The sequence below is a fragment of the Echiichthys vipera genome (assembly GCF_963691815.1).
Source record: "Echiichthys vipera genome assembly, chromosome: 2".
Classification (NCBI taxonomy): Eukaryota; Metazoa; Chordata; class Actinopteri; order Perciformes; family Trachinidae; genus Echiichthys; species Echiichthys vipera.
The window spans coordinates 30,243,326-30,262,999 of NC_139827.1; the positions used below are offsets into that span (position 1 = coordinate 30,243,326).

Sequence of the window (19,674 nt, forward strand, 5' to 3'; positions counted from 1 at the left end):
TTATCCAAACTCAGAGTAAAAGTATAAAGTAAAATACCTAGAGTACCCAAAAACTTACTAGTAATACTAGTACTTACTAGTATTTTAGTAACTGAATGTAGTTATTCCCTCTATTAGACATGATACAGAAGCATCTGCCTGCACTGTAGTCAGGGGGGACGGATGGAAGATACATAAATGATGAGGATATATAGCCTACAACAGTTGCCTATAATAAACATATAACAGAAGACTAAAATTGGACCCTGTTTTGAAAGAGACCGAGACTAAACTAAGACTAAACTCCGACAGACCGTCTGTCCCATTGATGGTTACGTTTCCCCCCAGCGGGGCCGTTTCCTCACCTCCAGCCGAGGAGGGCGCATCTTCAGAGGGTCAGGCGGCGCAGCAGCGGGGGGCGGAGCCTGGAGGGACTCAAAGACGCGCAGCCTATCATAAAGTGTGTCACTACTGAGAGTGCTGCTTACCTGTGCGCCAAAACTCCGGTGCGGCCTCACTCGGATCGTCTGCGATGGAGGAAATCAGATGAACTATGATGAGGATGTTATTTTTCTGCGCACGTTTTTCGACCAAGGGAAGAAGCAGCGGACCTGAGCTGAGACAGAGTTTCTTCAACCAAGGTGCATTTGTTCCAAAAAGAAAATAACAACAGCAGCAGTCCCCGGGACAAACAGGTAACTCCTACTGCGACCTGCATTCAGCCCTGCATTATCCGTTTACATGATCTGGCTTAAACATGACGGGTCTTCATTGACATTACCAGAAACTGCGAGATTAATAATGTATTAAAGTGTAGGCACGTCCTATATATAGGCTTCAAGTCATCTACAGGGGGTCCATATATGACAACATCAAGTCATTTTAGGTTGAAAGCGGCCAGAAGAAAAAAAAAAGCAATAAAATCAACATTTAGTAGAATCAACATAAGCACTGGAACTCATTTAGACTTAGACTTAGAATAAGACGTCTCTTTATTGATCCTAATTGAGTTTCCAGCAGCTTACAAAACAAACAAAAAACAAAAACACATGACTTAAAGACATATATTAAAAAGACATATGCAGATATATTTCCCACAAAGAGCTGCATTTACACCTTTTGTGTTTGTTTACAAGTACGGTTTGATGAATTCCTGTCCTGTTTGCTGTATTTAGGAGAATAAAGTTCAAGTATTTATTTGGTTAAGAAATATCAGATACAACACGACCACATGTAGACTATGAACTCCATCTTTACATGTATAATAACAAGTGGATAGATGTGGATTTTATTGATATATTTACCTGTTTTCTGGAGCACAAAGTCAACATGCTGACCTGTAGGTGTGGATGGCTTAGTTTGAATAGGATGTAGCCTATCATTTACCTATGATTCAAATAATCATGCATATTTTCTGCCTTAAAATCATAGTTTCAATAATGTTTCACGAGCAAGCAATTAACAAATGATGGGGAATCACATCTGTATTTAAATTTTCTTGAAGTAGAAATCAAATCTGTACATTAATGCTGTTGAGAAAAAGTGCCGCCACTCACAGACACAGTTGCTGTTTATTTGAAATTCTGGTCTAAGGTTATTACTGCTCCTTTTCCACTCGACCGTAGACTACTATCATGTGAAACTGGAGAAAAAAAGAAAGAGTTAATGGATTGTACAGTTAAAGACAAATACGCAGCTTACAGTAAATGCAACAGAGGGAGAAGATTTTGAAATAAGATTCAGAGATTGATGGAAAAACGGCACAGGATGGGTTTGATATTATTAAATTATTGTTCGCACATGAATCTGGACTGATTGAGTTTCAATTCTCTTTTTATTGAAAGGCTTTTTTTAAAAATGGCATGGCTTAACTGTAGTGACTGATTCAGCCTAATATATTTATATATATATATATATATATATATATATATATATATATGCAGTGGTGGAAGACGTATTTCAATAATTCAAGTAAAAGTAGCAATACCACAATGTCAAGTAAAAACATAGAAGTGTTGGCAATAAAACGTCCTTAAAGTATTATAATTACCAATACACAGAATGGCCCATGTCAGTGTTCTATTATCATATTAGATCATTATTAATGATGTTTTAATATATAAGTGGTCCTTTAAAGTTGTAATTGGTCCAGGTGAAGCTAATTTCAACATTATCAACGCTCTTCATTTATATCTTGACAGTTCTGATAGTAAATCAAATTTGAACTTCTATGCAAACCAACAGGTTTGACATTTTAAAATAAACTCTTTCTCTATGGCTGATATTTATTCTCTGCGTCCATTAAAACATAAACACTGAAACAACGTAAGGGACAGTGTGTGACCCCCCGTTTTTGGCCCCCGTGCTGGGATCACACCCATATTTACAGCTCGGCCTTGATTTTGATCTCAATCTCACACCTGTAACATTTTGTGACTATCTTGCACAGTTGTGACAAAATCTGTCAGCAGACGTGCAGACACGTAAACACCTGGCAAAATACTCAAATACGCCTTTGTGATAACCACATTTTTGCCATGTTGACACGCACACACACACATACACACACACACACACACACACACACACACACACACACACACACACACACACACACACGCACACACACACGCACACACACACACACACACACGCACACACACACGCACACACACACACACACACACACACACACACACAAGCACACACACACGCACACACACGCACACACACGCACACACACACAAGGTAAAACAATACCAGAGTTGCTGTCGTGGCTGGTAAATAATATAAAGTCATAGTTTTGATTTTTTTATGTGTTTTATTTTTCAGCTAGAGTACCGTTCAAGTTTTTTTAAATGATTTATATGACAGGGAGGAAATGGAGGGTGACATGTGGGACATATGCCACAGGTGGAATCAAACCCGTGACCACCTCGATGAGGACAGTTAGCCTCAATACATGGGGCGGCTTTTTGATTTTCTCAGAAATAATTTTGAGGTTTATCGTGGAACACCCTGACCCCTGCCAAATATATTGTATGTCCTCTACTCCAGCTTTGTTCCAAGCGGGTTAAAACAAACTACTTATAAAGGCCATTTGAGTGTGCACAGACATCCAGCGTTACTGTTTTAACCGTGTTATTCTACGTCTGGGATGAGATAGGATGGGAGACCTGTGGCGGGTAGAACAAAGGTTAAACTGGGCCTGTAAGTTAATCCGGAACATAAACGTCAACGCGTATCAATGCAAAAGTTTAAATCAATCCATGTTGAAAAAGCTTGATCATGAGGCTCTCAAATCAGACCAAAAAGTGTGTAAATGTTTGTCGAAACTCAGGGAAACTGCACTCAGTGTGGCGTTTTCTTTTTAAAATTCAAGAGAAAGCTTTGCTCCCTTTCAGTGCTTCTTCCTGATGGCAGACTTGTAAACCGGGGGGCTGTGCCGGGTCTTGGTCGGACAGGTTTTATGACCAGAGCTCTGTCATTGCTCCCTACCATCCTCCTCCTCTCAGGCTGTCGTCCCCCTGGGGGCCTCCTCATGCCAGCTGTTTTCCTTAGCGCTCCCAGCACTTTGGCGAATGGAGGAGGATGCTGCTGTCTGTTTGTTTACGGTTATGTTAGTAAGAGCGGTGCTGGCCATTCCGCCGTTTGTCTGAGTCACATTCCCAAAAGATTACAGAGCAGCAGCACTGGCTCCAGGCCGACGTGAAATAAATCAGGTTGACCTTTAACACCAGACCTTTCATTAGAGAATTCCAAACTAATTGCTTTATGATTTCATTGCAACTAGAAAGCATCTCTTGAGTTGGTTTGACAGAACCTTTGAAAAAGGATGTGTAATCCTCTTGGTTTGACTGTATTGACTCAACAAATTGAGATCTAGTGAGGGGATCTGTCACTGTCAGTCAGAGTGACACCGCCTGTGTGCTTAACGCGCTACCTGCCTCTAATGGATCTACATATCAGACAGAATTTGTGTCTTCCACTGGAGCTTGGCGTCCTGCTTCTTGGTGACCTTGTGCAGTTTGCTACATCAGGTATGGTTTCACAACAAGTGATCTCAAGACTAAGATACCAGCCTCTAAAGCTTCAGCCTTCTTTACTGTTTCCTGCTGTAAAGATAATTGTAGATGTTCGAGGATGGGGGTGTGGTGGATGTCAACAAGATTGTTTGGGGCTTGGACATGTTCGGAGTCGAGCACAGGTCTTGCCGGCTGGTAGCGTCTTGTCATAAATTTCCACAGACTTGTCCAACTTTAACAAGCTTTGTGTCACCGTTGGAAACCGGAGTCCCTCCTCTTGCTGACTGACGCTGTTGAGGTGTGTGTTGGGGACAGGATGCACTTTCAGAGCGTGCGCCCATAATTACATAAATAAAGTAATTGTTCTCATGTCGTTGTTGGTCTCCCATTCTCAGGCTCCTGAATGCCGTCAGCCTGCAACTGCTGATGCTTTCTGCCGCCAGTGTGTAAGAGACGGGCCTTTTAACGGGGCTCCTTTTGTAACTTGCCCTGAGGGCTGTTGTTGTAAATCATGTGTGATTCATAAAAAAAACAGGTTCTCCTGTCTGCCAGGTTCCATCTCCACAAACCTCAGAGACGTACAAATAGACTTTGGCCTGCAGCCATACCTCCCTGGATCTTCTTCCTTTACCCAACTGCTCTCCTGTCAACACTCCCCTTTGCTCGCGTCCCTCCCCCCTTCTCCCTAGCATTTATCTACCCCCTCCCCTACCTTTGCCTTTGCACAGGGCCAATGATGTTGTTTTCTTTGCGCTTGTCTTTGACTGTCCTCCATGGGAAGTACCTGGCAGCGGATACATGTGGCAGGCTTCTGTCTGGACACGTCTGTCTCCCCCTCCATTTCTGTCTCGGCCACGCAGCGTGAGAACTGCAGTATCCATGGCGATGAACGAGGTGTGCTCAGGGTTTAAATGTTGTAGACAGAGGATTTAGGCCTGAACATTTGCACTTCTGAAGTGCAGAAACGTTAGATCAGCAGAAGCTGAGTAATTTCAAAGCCTTTCAGACTGGTAATAAAATTGACCTCAAGATTTCAAAGTCATTACATGTGGTTAAGTGAAGTCATTGAGAAAATGCAACTGAGTGAGAAAGGCAGAGTTGATACCAGATTTAAGAGATAACGTTTTGTCTGTTCTTTTCTGCAGGTTCTCTCAAGGCATTGCCATCCCATCATGTGCTGATCTTCTCAGCATTACCCAAAAGATAGTAAACCACACTTTGAGCAGCCAACCTCATCCACAGTCTTGCACCTGCACCGGCTTCTCTCATGGCCCATCCTTACGAGCCTTGGTTACGGACAGCACCACCAAGTGGTAGCTCAGAAGACATGAACATGCCCTCCTGGTGGGACCTCCACAGAGACGTCCAACCTGGGAGCTGGATAGACCTGCAGACGGGGCAGAGTGTTGGCCTGCCTTCAGTAAATCCAGGGAACTCCATGGGGTTGCAGCACTCTTTAGGGCCCTACGGATCTGACCCACAGCTGTGCAACCTGCCTCCAGCTCAACTCGCTCCAGCCTCACACTCATCTCACCTCTTCCCCCAGGACAGCTTTAAGATGGAGCCCATGGCCCCTGAAATGCTGCAGCAAGAACCGTTCTCCCTGGAGGAACCACAGGAGAACGCTGTCTCGGCCCGTCCCAAGCCTCAGCGCCGCTCCTCTTCCAGAGGTGCTGGTCAGGCTGCATGTCGCTGCCCTAACTGCGTCCACGCTGAACAGCTGGGCCAGAGCACTGATGACAGCAGGAGGAAGCACATGCACAACTGCCACATACCTGGCTGTGGCAAAGCCTACGCCAAGACCTCCCACCTGAAGGCTCACCTGCGATGGCACAGCGGGGACCGGCCGTTTGTCTGCAACTGGCTCTTCTGTGGCAAGAGATTCACACGCTCTGATGAACTGCAGCGCCACCTTCAGACACACACGGGTGCCAAGAAGTTCAGCTGCGCATTATGCCCTAGAGTGTTTATGCGTAATGACCACCTTGCCAAGCACATGCGCACACATGAGTCCCCGCCAGGACATGGGGAGGAGAGGGTAAATGGAGACGGGAGGATGGATAAGGGCTATGAGACACCTACACCTCCTCAGTCATCCTCAAATGTGTCTGACACCACAGAGCCTCCGCTGAAGCTGAAATGTGAGACAGACCCCACAGTCTCCAGCGTGACAGGACAGTCTGGCTAATAGCATCACTTTCAGAATCATTTGCAGTTAAAGGTTAATATCTCTGTCATAGAGGAGTCATAGTTTTACGATAGAATAGAAAATAGAAAAAAGGGTTTGGACAAACTTTCACTGATGAAAGTTGGATGGAGCAGACAGTGTTCGTCTGTGAATTTATCAACTGGGCTAACTCGGTGATAATCTAAATGTTATAGCACACAGAAAACAAAAAGGGAAATTTACTGATTTCCTCTGTTTACTTAAAGTGAAAGGTGGTGAAGCTGAAGCTGCAGCTTGTTGATGAACTTCCATTGCTGCTAGAGCTTCTACCAGGAGCCTGGGATGAGTTTAACTGAAGGTGGCGTGTTAACTTATTTACAATGAAATGAATCAAATGTATGGTTTGACGTGTTGGAGAGACTGGTTTGTCTTCAGCATAGTTTAATACACCTATTTCAAAGGCAGAATGCTTTTGAACAGGGAAGAGACAGTGATCATTTTCTTGTCTCAGACTGTCAACATGTGTGTGTAGCCTACTGTGCGAGTTGTGATAAGACACTGGATTATCGACGAGCATTTTGTCATTTAAAAAATGTTGAAGTGCATGCCACAAAACTGTGCGTGTGTATGTTGGTATGTAAGTAAATCAAATAGTAAATAATAAATAGGGACAATAATGCTGTACTGTGACAGCATGCTATAATGTTGATATTATATAATATATAATATAAAAAAAAGGGAATTCCATGCACTACAAAGGCTTGTATGTACCAAAGAAATTGTGTGTTTCTGTTGCCACTGTAGTTGATGGCAAAACACTTATTAATGAGAATGATGACACAGTAGGAGAATGTGAACACTGGTTCAGGTTACCAGATGGAGCACAACAATGCAATGAAACATCAAGTGTAACAATGATGTGAAAAGGGTATACTCAGAAAACACAACTACGGTAACTGAACCTGAAAAATGAAAAGTGGTCAGAGGACATAATGTGATATGTGATGTGAAAACGCTGCCTGGTCTAATGCATCTTTTTGCTGCATGCTGATGACAGTGATCATATGTGACAGGAACACACAGGTCCGCAGGTTCACCCTGTCAACACTGCAGGCTGCTGGTGCTGAATGAAACTAAGTTGGCTGGTTTACTACAGAGGCCTCTGCAGCCACAAGATTTAAAGCTGCACTAATTCATATTTGCAAATTCACAGTGGATCAAATGACCCTCTCCTAGTGATGAATTTAGAGAATTATCGCTCAACTTCAACAGTCCTCCAACCTATTAACTACATAGGTTTTTCCACCAGGCCTCCAGGACATGTGCCAGGCTTTGAAGCCAATTTGACATAGTGGCCAAAAGGTGGAATTACAACTTCTGTGTCCAAAAAAACAAAAATCAAAACTAAAAACCTCTGTGTCGCTCACGTAATGTCTTTGGGACCAAAAATACTTTTTTCCCATTGACTTACATATGTGAATGGAAAAAAGAGACATCTGTTAATCCAAGTGCCACAACTCCCCTGTTATGACTTGCGCTGATATCAGCATAAGAGCCTTGTAGTCCAGTAACAGTTTGAAAGTCTAGAAGAGCCACATGAATAAATGACTTAATCCTAATTCAAGTTAAAGCGCTAAACCTGAACTATCAGGCCATTGACAGGAGACTGAGTCACCAAAAAGAGCCCATCTGAGCTTTGGGGTATGGCACATGCGCAGTGGAACTGGAGCTGCGCTGTTGGAGGGTGCTAGCAATAAAGTGATGGTTTCCGCTAAGGTGCTCTTTGGTCTCACAGAGCTTTCGAATGGATGGTGCATATTAACATATATTTATTTTTCAAATAAAATATATTTCGACCCAAGGCGGACTGCGGACACCTCAGTGAAATGAATCACCCCCATGTTCTATAATAGTGTGCCAGTTATTGATCCCCTCTGCAATTAAAGATCAGATTTTACTGCGCATGTGTCACACCCCTAAGCTCAGACTTTTTTTTTTTTTTGGGTGACTCCGCCTGCTTTCAATGGTCTTACCCAGAAGGTGAAAGTAGTGCGGATCATCTGGGTATTTTTAGACCCGGTAGTTGAACTAGCGCCCATACTAGTGACAGCTAATCAACATGCCCTCATAGGAGCGGGTTTATGTTGTAAAACAGTAATAGTCACAATTTTAAGCATGATTAATACTGTGAAACAAAAGTGGTTTAGAAAAACATCCTAGCTGTGTAAAGTCCTGTGTTTGTTCAGCCTATCCATCCACCCTGACCTCCTCCCTATACACACTTTCTCTTGTTTATACTACGTCACCTGACTCCCTCCTTTGCTCCTGTCATAAATACTACGGCCACTAAAGGCCACGTCACTATAATCATAAACATGCGTCATAATAGGCTGTTTTTCAGATCTCCTTTGGCAGGGGTGGACAGTCCTGGTCCTGGAGGCCCACTGTCCTGCATGTTTTAGGTTTCTCCCTGCTCTAACACACCTGATCTAATGATTATCAAAACCTGTGTCAATAAGGAGCACATCATTAGATCATTGTGTTGGAGCAGAGAGGAACCTAAAACATGCAGGGCAGTAGCTCTGCAGGAGCAGGGTGGGACACCCTTGACCTATGGGGTTGTTTTTGGTGGAGGACAGTCTCCCCTCTGCAGCTCTGTGTTTAAATATTTTTTAAATTTAATTAATTGATTGTTTTGGTTTTTTTACCCCCAACTCTTCTGTTTTGGTTGAGCCATTCTCATCAATGTCAACATCTTTATACAGGGATAATATGTCAGCGTTGTATTTACGGTTGTTCCACTGTCCCCAAATGGCAAAGAAATGGGATAAAAAAATAAATAGACAAGGCCTTTCATATTGCAAATTTGCAACAGGAAATCATACAGGAGGTTGTTCCACCAAATGATTATTATCCAGGTGTACCTCATTTAGTGGGTTTGTAAAGTTCTTCCAAACACTGTCAGCTCGATAACCATTCGCATACAGGATCAAGCCATAGCCCAGTCATCAACGACAATGTGTGAAGAGCTGCTGGTGTGTCTGCAGTTTCTCCACGTCCACTGACACAACTCTTTTGAAACAAGACATCCATTTAAAAAATGCATGCAGAGAAAGACTGTTAGCACTGTAGCTAATGAAATCAATTTAGTTGAACAACAGCACAGGCATTAGAATTCATTTAGGTGAATTGTTTGGAATAGTTCACTTTCATAATCAATAGTTCTGTAGCGAGCAGTGTGAGCAGCTTTACAGTTTAAAACACTACTAGGATGTATGTAACCCATCACAGACATTAGGCTGAGTTCTATATATTAGGGTGCTTGCATTACTGGAGGCTCATAATTGCTGTATTTATGTATAGAAGATGGAAGACTGTGCTTAAACATTAGTCAATTGTTGTGTATTGACTTATTATTATTATTATTGTTGATGTTGATGTTATTTTTGATAGTCTTCTTTTATGTTGGTCAGTAGAACGAGATGGAAATATTATATTTGGTTGCTGTAGTAAATGTTTTAGTGAACTGTAATAAAATAAGTTCTAAACCTTTTAATAAGTTAAGTATCGTGGTGTAATAACTTGTATTTAATCTATTGTTGTCCTTTAAATAAAAAACTATATTCTGTGCCCATGTGGAACCTTTATTTACCAAAATGTGCTTATTATGCTGTGCAGGTTATTTCATTCAAATTTAACAGCAGACAAAATTATTATTATTATTATTATTACTATGACTTATTATTATTATTATTAATAGAAGTAGTAGTAGTATTAATTGTGATGGTGGTGGTAGCAGCAGAAGATGAGCCTTTTTGAAAAAAATGTTTTAACTTTTATTTTTACAGGTAATCTCATTGGGACACGGCAGTCTCATTCTCAGGAGAGACCTAAATGTTTGTCTTCATAATTGTTTTTTAGACAGTAAGATGTGATATACTGTGTGGATTAATGAGGGTAGAACTAAAAAAGTGAGGGGATTTGAATTCTTGTAGAAAGTTAGGAGAGATGTGTTATATATTATAAACAATAAAATGCATTTAATATTTCTTCAGCCGCTTCTTAGCTTTTTCTTTTCAAATATTGGATACTTTGACCCCCTCAGTGCCTATAAATAAGTTAAATTGAACTATAAAGGACAAACCAGGGTCACAGGGTTAAAGGGGTGGGAAACAGTTGCGTTCAGGGTCAGGTTGCTAGCTACGGTAATGTTAGATTTCAACGTTGAAAAACCAAAGTTAGACACAACGTTCATTGTTATTTACTGCGACTATAAACCATAACCACTTGAAAACGTGGACATATAATAAAAACTAATTTTATAGCTACATCTAGGCTCCATGCCTTAATGTCACGTTGAGTCATATTTGAGTCATATCGCTGAGAGCTGGATCTTACCATGGGCACATAAAGGCATCATGAACTGGAACCGGAAAGGGAATTCAACAAAACAGGAAATGCACAAAATACATCCCACACAAGCTGCGGCGGCTCCTTTTTCTACAACTTTAGTTGTTCAACCTGTAATAGTTAACATATTTGTGTTTTTTCAGCTTTTGTAGGGTTGAAAGGAAATATTTTTCAAGATGGGGGGCGGCGACCTGGTAAGTTTGAGCTGTCTAATCCAGAACAGCGCTGTCTGTTGATACTGTTGATACCAAACTCTGTTTGGTGATTTAAGATGCTCGTTACAACAGGTAGCTATAGCTAGTTGGTTCCCAGCCACGGTTCAGTTCAGCAATGCTCACTTTAATTTTGGTATTATCTTGTTATTATATTTTAATAGAAAATAGAAAGTAACGTAACAGTTAACGTTAAATTGACGTTAGTTTGAATTAGTGCTAGCTTAAAGGGAGCACCGCCTAAATGAAGGATTCTAGTGTGTTCCCCATGTTCTGGGGAAGTTCGGCCAATATTCAAGTTTGGAGCTGCTCCATAGACAGTGAATGGAGACTGATTTAGTTTGTTTTCTGTTTTTAGACCCAAATGAACTTTGTTCTATTGAAGTGTTGTCAGGTATGAAAATGTCTCCTTAAACTCAGAACATTCCCCTGGTGATCTCACTGTCATCTATAACTTCTGTCACAGTTCATTGTCTGTGGAGCAGCTCCACTCTTTATACTTAATGAAGTCACACGTTTGAGTTTTAGCACTCTAGTTTTTGCATTTGGAAGAGACTTTACGTGTTTACTAATATGTTTGGACCCTCTTAGACCAGAGGAATAACTTCTACGAAAATAAATAAATAAAAGTGTTGTTCCACGTTAAGGTCAACTGACCAAGCATCAGCTAGATGTAAGAGTCAACTATTATGAGGTTTCTGTTGAAATATTCTATACCTGAAGATGTTATTTATCCCTGTCAGATCATTATTTATTGATTTTAATTAATACATTATATGTTAACTGTCTGATTTGTGTACTGATTCTGCAAATGTGAATCATTTTGCTTAACAGGGTAACATTAATACTGTCAAACAATTTTCATATCAAACTTGTACACTAAAGCTTGTACATAGTTTTCACAGTTACAGCTACTAAATGTCATCAATCTTGTCTTCTACCAGAACTTGAAAAAGAGCTGGCATCCCCAGACTATGAAAAATATCGAGCGTGTTTGGAAAGCTGAGCAGAAACATGAGGCTGAACGCAAGAAGATTGAGGAGCTCCAGAAAGAACTGAAAGAGGAACGAGCCCGAGAAGAAATAACAAAATTTGCAGAGACAGCTGGTTCCATCAAGTTAGTACTCTGATGATATGATGGCAGTTGTTTTGTGGTTTAAGACATCAAAATAGTGTCTAAAGTTATATGTGTTTTTCTAGAAAGAAAGATGATCGCCTCGACTGGATGTACCAGGGCCCGGCCGGTCAGGTGTCCAGAGATGAGTATCTGCTGGGACGTGCCATTGACAAGCAGATCACAGAGCAATATGAGGAGCCTGAGAGCGGTCCATCGGCTGAGACTGGCCTCCTGCCTGGGTCCATTTTCAACCCCACCACTCCTGCCTCCAACCTCGACTTGGCCGCCAAGATCAGAGAAGATCCCCTGTTTGAAATCAGGTTAGAAAGTTCCTGATCTTTTCTCATCTGTTTTGAAATTATGCTAGGAATGGCAAAGCGTTTAAATTATGTTTGGTTTGGTTTCTGAAGGAAACGGGAAGAAGAAAAGAAGAGAGAAGTCTTGACTAACCCGGTGAAGATGAAGAAAATTAAAGAAATGGTAAAAATACAACTCTTAGGATGTTCTTTCGACTAGCATGCCTACTTCCACTTACTTTTTAAAAGATTTTGGTTATTTTACTGTAAATAACCAAATAACTCTTTCCCATGTTTTCACATGTATTTTTCAGTCTTAGCATCATTCAGTGATGAGGAATGCAGTTGTGTTAAAACAGTAGTAGTTTGGTTCAGCAGATATACATTGCTGGGATAAAGCGCAGGATGTAGGCCTGTCACGATAATACATTTTGCTGGGTGATAAATTGTCCCAGAAATTATTGTGAGAAGCGATAATATTGACGTTTAGAGACCATTTTCAACTTGTATAATGATAACGGCATAATAATGCAAGTAAAACCCTTACAAAGATCATACATGTTTATTTATAAAGAATATTTAACATGAGAGCTGGAAAACATTTGAAATATCCAAAATAAATTAACAAAACAACCTAAAACAATAAATGAAATGGACTCTCAGTCTATTTTAACACATTTGCACATGTAGTTGCTACTGTTTTACAACAAATGCGACACATCGACTCGCTCAGGTGAAGTGGTTCACCGTGCTCATTCGGTTTGAACCCAAAGTGCTCCCATGCGGCAGCTGTGGCATTCGACTTGGAAACCAATTCCATCTTTGTTTTTATACCTCCAAATCTCAACTATCGTGTCCTAGGACTTGCTACTCACAGGGCTCTCCTGCTGCACTCTGGGTAACGCCAGGGGTCCGTGCGGTTGACAAGTGACTGACACGACGCGAGATCAGCGTTAAACGCTGTGAAAACGCTTGTCATCCAGTCTCTTTGATAGAGGGACACCAGGAAAGTTGAAAAAACTATGGGAATTATCACAGCTGGCAAAGTTATCGAGCTTATTAAAAGTTATGCGATTAATTGATTTATTGCTCATTGCGACAGGCCTAGCTGGATGTCAGGCTTCGTCCCTCCTCTTGCTCCCCCTCCACTATCTGTGTATTACTGTTCTCAAAATCCAACAACAACCTCTGAGCTTGCGACCTACATTGAGCTAGTCTGTGTGGAATCTGAGTTTTCATGTGCAGAACTAAAACATTGTGAACACGCCTGGGAAAGGGCCAGACTTGTGGCCGATGTTCATCTGTTTTGTAACGCAGCCGTTGTCAGTCTGGGTTGCTTTGCCATTTTTAACTCTGGCAGCAGCATGCAACGGTGACACTGACTTGACCAGAGTACTAATCTGTTCCACTTTACAGTTTAGTTTCAGCAACAGTGAAATAAGATAATCCTTTATTAGTCCCACAGTGGAGGAATTTAGATTGTTATCTAAGAAATGGTCTGTGGTTTTAACAGGTCCAGAGAGCTCCAGCAGAGCTAAGGTATAGGAAGGCTTCACCTCTAGGTCACCGACCATCAAATCATGTTTTCTATTATTAAAAGTCTCACCACACAGGCGACACATCTTTTAATATTTTTGTGACATTTTGCGGTGAATTAAGCGTTTTTTAATCCCAGGGCTCCCCTTTCTACATGTAAATGATCCACCAAAACATTTTACAGAGGCAATATTGCTGCATCCAGAGCAGAGCGCCGGCCAAGATGATTGTGATTGGTTAAAAGAAATAGAAACAAGCCGGAGCCTTTTGCCACCTTATTCCTGAATGTATGTGTGGTCTGGCAAAGCGCGGCTAGAGGAGTGAGTTCAGGAGGGGAAGATTGTCAAGTATTTCTATTAATGGTAAAACATCTGTTGGGTCACTCACAGCTGCGCCAGAACCTGGACAAGAAAGACAAAAAGAAGAAGAGGAAGAAGGACAAAAAAGAGAAGAAAGGAGACAAAGAAAGAAGAAAGGAGAAGAAGCATAAGAGGAGGAGTTCAAGTTCAAGCTCAGATGAGAAGGATGAGAAAAAACACAGGTATGTAAGGAGGAAGTTACTATATATGTGATTTATTCACACTGGAGATCAAAATTAGAGAAGCAATTATTAATACTTGATTTATTCTGAAATACTGTTATTTTTTTATTGTTTAGAATTTGATAGAATATACCTGTGGCTATACCACTGCTGGACTAACATGTGTTTTTAAATAACCAAGGCACTTCAACAAAAAAAAAAAACAGAGAACAGTAACCACGGTGTCAGAAGAGAACATTTGAACAATATTTTCTAAGGGTTATAGGATTCAAAATGAACAGGAAGTGTAGAGTCCACAGCTTTGAATGACTTCAGCACATCTGCGGCCACAGGACATCACTAGTTTCTCACACTGCTCTGCTTTGATCTTGGTCCATTCTGACTCAGTCTCTTCCACAGTTCAGTAACTGGATTGGGTTTCTGAGACATAACTTGATTTTCCAGAGATTCTCTATGGGGTTAAAGATTTTGTGCCTTGGTTATTAAAAAAAAAAACCATGGGACTACAGTAGTGGTATAATCACAGCAGATATTCTATCAAAGTAGGAATAATAATAGTATTTATAATTTGTTCTCTAATTTATATCTCAAGTGTATGCTTAACCAGCATAGAACAAATATAATGTAAAAACACACAAACGATACTCAATCACCTGGAACAATTTTCTTAATTGTACTAATTATTATCTGTGCTCTTTTAGATCCCATACACGAGATGAATCTTCAGCAGACACCAGGTCTCGTTCCCATAATGTTCCAGGCTATGGGCTACAGGTCAGTAAGCAGCAAAGCAGTATTTAATTACACTACTGTTACTTTGACCACACACACACACACACACACACACACACACACACACACACACACACACACACACACACACACACACACACACACACACACACACACACACACACACACACACACACACACACACACACACACACACACACACACACACACACACACACACACACACACTCTATTCTTCAGTTTCAGTTATTAATCTCATATTTGACCAGATCCCTTAAGTCCTTACAATTAAGTCTTCTCTCTCAGCTCCCCGCTGGCAGACATCACCAGTCCTCAGCTCCCTCCAATCACTCAGGGCGCCGTGAGAGGAGCCGCTCCCGATCGCCTCCCAGGAACCACAGGGAGAGTCACGTCTACTCTTCTTCCTCACACAGAGGCGACAGGAAGGTTGAGCCCAGAGCTCCCAGCCCTCAGAGAGAGCGCTACCACAGACAGAGGCTCCCTGTGTCCAAGTAAGACTCCACAGGGCTAAAGAAAATGCTCTTGTAAGGGACGGCTATAGTGAAAAAGAGATTAGCTTAAGATTCCTTTCCTGCTTTCTTATAGAAGTATGGCTTTCATCTGTAAAGTTGGTGCTGATAATTACTGAAGTCACCCATTCCTCATTAGATTACAGTGTTTGAGCTTTCCTCCTGCATTGAATCTTCCATCATTTGTCTTTTTTCTTGATTACTCGATTAGTTGTTTGGGCTATCAAACGTCATAAAACGATGAAAATGTGGATCATGGTTTCCCAAAGCCCCAGATGTTTTGTCCACAACTTAAAGATATTCTGTTCATAGAGGAGGAAAAAAAACAAGATTTAGTCACATTAAGAAGCTGGGATCAGAAACTTTAGATTTCAAAATTAAAGACTCCAACCAATTACTTGACTAAGCTCTAAACTCTATATCCGCTTCTCTATCATTTTAGATATTTTGAAGAATAAAGGCTTTGAATCATTCTTCTTAAGTAGATCTGAAATGTCATATAATTTTCCATCCAACAGTTTTGTTGCTGTATCATTTCTGTCTTAAATGATTCAATTTATTCTAGTGATTTGAGGTCTGTTTTTACTTATTCCCAGTTAACAGCAAAAAAGGGCCAGAGAATGGTCTTTTGACTTCAGTTTCAACGTAAAATACAAGTCTTTATATTGAACTAAACACTTTCTGTTTCACATTAATACCCTCTAGGGTTTCTGTGGAAATACTCTTATCCTCTTCCGTCTTAAACAAATATAAGTTGTATTTATAATGAAATGAAACATTCTATTATTTATGGCAATTATCATAGGCAGACTCGGTGTAGAAAGGCAGACAGCGACACTGTCTGTGTGACAGAGTAAGCATAATACAATTCCAGGTTATGGTAATCAGTTCTTTCAAATGATCATCAGATTTTCAGAGCTTTGTCCTGATCACCACCCACACTGAATGGATTCTGGTAATTTTCCCTTTTTTTCCGTCTCATGTAGGAAGATCTCTGCAGAAGAGCTGGAGCGCAAGAGGCGTGAGATGATGGACCAGGCCAAGCAGAGGGAGGAGGACAGGGAGAACAATGTGAAGAGATACAAGAGGCAAGACGAGCAGGAAAAGCAGCGGGAACAAAACGCCAAGCATGACCGTCATGCTGGCTTCATTCAGTAAGTTCATGAGCAACATGGAGACGGAGATAATCAGAGCATGACACTATTATTATCATTATTATTATTATGTCTTAAAGGGGAACTACACCCATTCTCAAAATTCATACATATACACAAATCCCATACTACATACTGATAATATACAATATGTACTGTAGAATGTTTTCAGTCAATGTAGTATACAAAAACATCTATACACTTAAAGGGGGACTACATCAAGTTTTCAAATTTCATACAGGTGATTCCTGTGGTCTAAGACAATCCAAAAATAACTCTGCAAATCCAAAAACTAGAGTGCTAGAACTCAAACTTGGGAATGTTCTGAGGAAATGGAGACATTTTCTGTTTCACAGCTGATAACACTTGAATATAATAAAGATAATTTAGGTATAAAAAAAAGAAAACCGACATTCTGTGGGTCGACAAAATCAGTCTCCCGTTCACTGTCTATGGTTGCCTGCGTCAAACCTTTGATTCTGCCCACTCCACTGGGTTGACTGATTTGTCCAGAATCGTGACATAAAACAGCAATTTCTCCACTGAAAAAGCAATTGATCTAATAAGCATCGTAGGGGGGTTAACTATTATCCAATCAGCGCCAGGGTCAAGACTTAGACTTCTCTTTATTGATCCTTTGGGATGAACTCCCGCAAGTAAATTAAGTTTCCAGCACCTTACAAAAACACAAGGGAGGTATAAAAAAAAATACAGTATAGAATAACCAATAAACTCTTGGCTAAATAAATACAGAAAGTATAAAAAAAACAATCAACTCTTAGTCAAATATATATGAGGTAGATTTAAGAATACAGGTCAAATGCAATTCACAGAAAATGAAATCAGATAAGTCAAATGTAGAGGAAATGTATAAGATCAAATAAGTATGACTGTATATGACAGAAATGAGCAGTAAGATATTAATGTTATATAATTATTGCACCTAAGTGGTGTTAAACTGTGATTACAAAGACGGCGTGTCTTCTCAGTATTGCCTGACATCAGAGTTTGTTTTAACTTTGTTCCGCTCCACTAAAGGAAACTTTGCAGAGCTTTAAGCAGCTCTGTATTCTTACAACATGGGCTGTATATGCAGGTGGAAAAGTCTGTGTCCTATCACCCAGCAGACGGGAGAATAAGCGGGGAGCTCTGGGCACACTGGAACACACTTTTCATCTGCACACACCCCAAAGACATGAAGTTCCTCAAAAATCACAGTGAAAACACAGTAAAACCATTATGTTGGCATGGCTACTCATCAGTGTCAACTTAAAATTAAGTTCAGGCAGATTTCGAGTGATCGGTTAGGGAAAGTTAGAAATCGGTTAGTGTGGAGGCAATGTCAGACTGGAGACCGAAACCAAGTGTAACAAGCTGAAAATTCTGTCGGATATCAGGCAAAGTCTATGGAGCAGCCCCACACGTTACACTGGATGACATCACAAGTTTGAGACTTTCTTCTCTGGTTTCTGACCTTGAGAGAGAGAGAAGCTCATGTTCATGAATATTGATTGAACTGTCTTCGGCCAGGGAGATAACAGATTGGAATTCTTCATTAAGGTGGTGTTCCTCCTTTAGTATGTTTGCTAGCGAACTAACATGTGGTGTTCCCCTTTTAAATCTACAAATAATGTCTTCCCGGCGTCTCTTCATTAACCTTTCTGGCTCAATTTTTAAGCTCCAGTAACACTCACCTTTCCCTTTTGCAGTAACATGAAGCTGGAGAGTGCTGCCAGCTCTTCCTTAGAGGACAGAGTGAAGAGGAACATCCACTCCATACAGAGGACGGCAGCCTCCCTGGACAACTTCATGAAGCGATAAAGACAACACATTTATCTTACAGATGAACTGAACTGATTAAAAAGGCTTGGCAAGAGTAGGCCCCCCATTCCTCTATCTGTCTCATGAGGCGGGTGTGTATGTATTCATGCATAGAGGGTGGGTGGTGTGGTGGGACTGCTGTACATGGCTCCATGCCTTCCTGAGGCTTTTATTTTTGAAAAGTAGTTTCTACAATCGTAACATCATTTATATTTCACACTATCATGTCTGATCTGTTCTAGTTACCTTCCTGAACACCAGTATGTCAATGTGAACCGAACTTTGTACAGTATATGTTAATTTTTAGAGTATAACAGGACAGGCTTCTTTCTAATGAGGTTATTGTAATGTTTGTTACTTATTGTACTCATGTGAGTGGCAAATGGAATAAAAACATTTCCATAATTAGTTTTAAATAAACTCATGTTGTCATTGGGGATACTCTGTTGTTAAGATACTGCTAGACAAAAAACACCTTCAAACTTGGCCAGATATTCACATTGGCATCCCTTCTACCAATAAAACAGTTCCAGGTCACACAGAATACATGGCCTGTTTTGTTGTCTGCCACAAATCGATATGACAGAGCTAGCCTTATATTGCACACAGCACCTGTTTTAACAGGATGTATGGTGAGAGTTGTATTTACTGTTGGAAGAATCCTCATAAATCGGATTACTCAAAGCCTCATTCAACAGTGTGGTGCCAATAAATCTAGGGAACGTATTCATCAGGAATACAGTGATCAGAAAACAAATGTAGAGGGTGTTCAATTCAATTCAATTTTATTTATAGTGCCAAATCATAACAAAAGTTATCTCAGGACACTTTACAGACTAGGTTTAGACCACACACTAAACCACTGTTGTTGCTCATTTGGACTAATTAAATATTATTTGCACATGGATGTTAAGGTTTTGTAGCCATTAGTCAAACAATTTGATGACACGCCAGAACTTATTTTAAACCGTTTCTCATTTGCATTTTTAGAAGCAGCTTCAAAATGAATAGAAACCTTTTAATTTCACTTTAACACGGCTCGAACAAACTATGCACGCACTGCCCGCCTTTCACCCGCATCCTCCAATGACAGCAGAGCTTTGCGCCGCATGCAATTTATCCAGCCAATGACC

The 19,674-nt window shown here is 40.7% G+C and overlaps 2 protein-coding genes across 2 annotated transcripts; both read left to right on the plus strand.

Moving 5' to 3' along the window:
* Positions 1–464: 464 nt before the first annotated feature.
* Positions 465–9,770, plus strand: sp6 (Sp6 transcription factor). Its single transcript, XM_083923555.1, has 2 exons — positions 465–674; positions 5,150–9,770. The coding sequence occupies exon 2, from the start codon at positions 5,272–5,274 to the stop codon at positions 6,190–6,192; it is 921 nt and encodes a 306-aa protein (XP_083779681.1). The 5' UTR covers positions 465–674; positions 5,150–5,271; the 3' UTR covers positions 6,193–9,770.
* An 875-nt stretch (positions 9,771–10,645) lies between these two features.
* On the plus strand, positions 10,646–18,915 carry cwc25 (CWC25 spliceosome associated protein homolog). Its single transcript, XM_083933812.1, has 9 exons — positions 10,646–10,775; positions 11,738–11,910; positions 11,994–12,230; positions 12,321–12,390; positions 14,132–14,283; positions 14,985–15,057; positions 15,343–15,548; positions 16,553–16,720; positions 18,430–18,915. Exons 1-9 carry the CDS (start codon positions 10,758–10,760, stop codon positions 18,539–18,541), a joined length of 1,209 nt encoding a protein of 402 aa, XP_083789938.1. The 5' UTR covers positions 10,646–10,757; the 3' UTR covers positions 18,542–18,915.
* The last annotated feature ends 759 nt before the right edge of the window (positions 18,916–19,674 follow it).

What these genes read in the sequence shown, in the direction of transcription:
- cwc25 (XM_083933812.1), top strand. An exon ending in GAGACAGCTGGTTCCATCAA is followed by an intron (nt 11,911 to 11,993) that starts GTTAGTACTCTG and finishes GTGTTTTTCTAG; the next exon opens with AAAGAAAGATGATCGCCTCG. An exon ending in GATCCCCTGTTTGAAATCAG is followed by an intron (nt 12,231 to 12,320) that starts GTTAGAAAGTTC and finishes TGGTTTCTGAAG; the next exon opens with GAAACGGGAAGAAGAAAAGA.
- sp6 (XM_083923555.1), top strand. Translation starts at nt 5,272, where the DNA reads ATGGCCCATCCTTACGAGCCTTGGTTACGGACAGCACCACCAAGTGGT.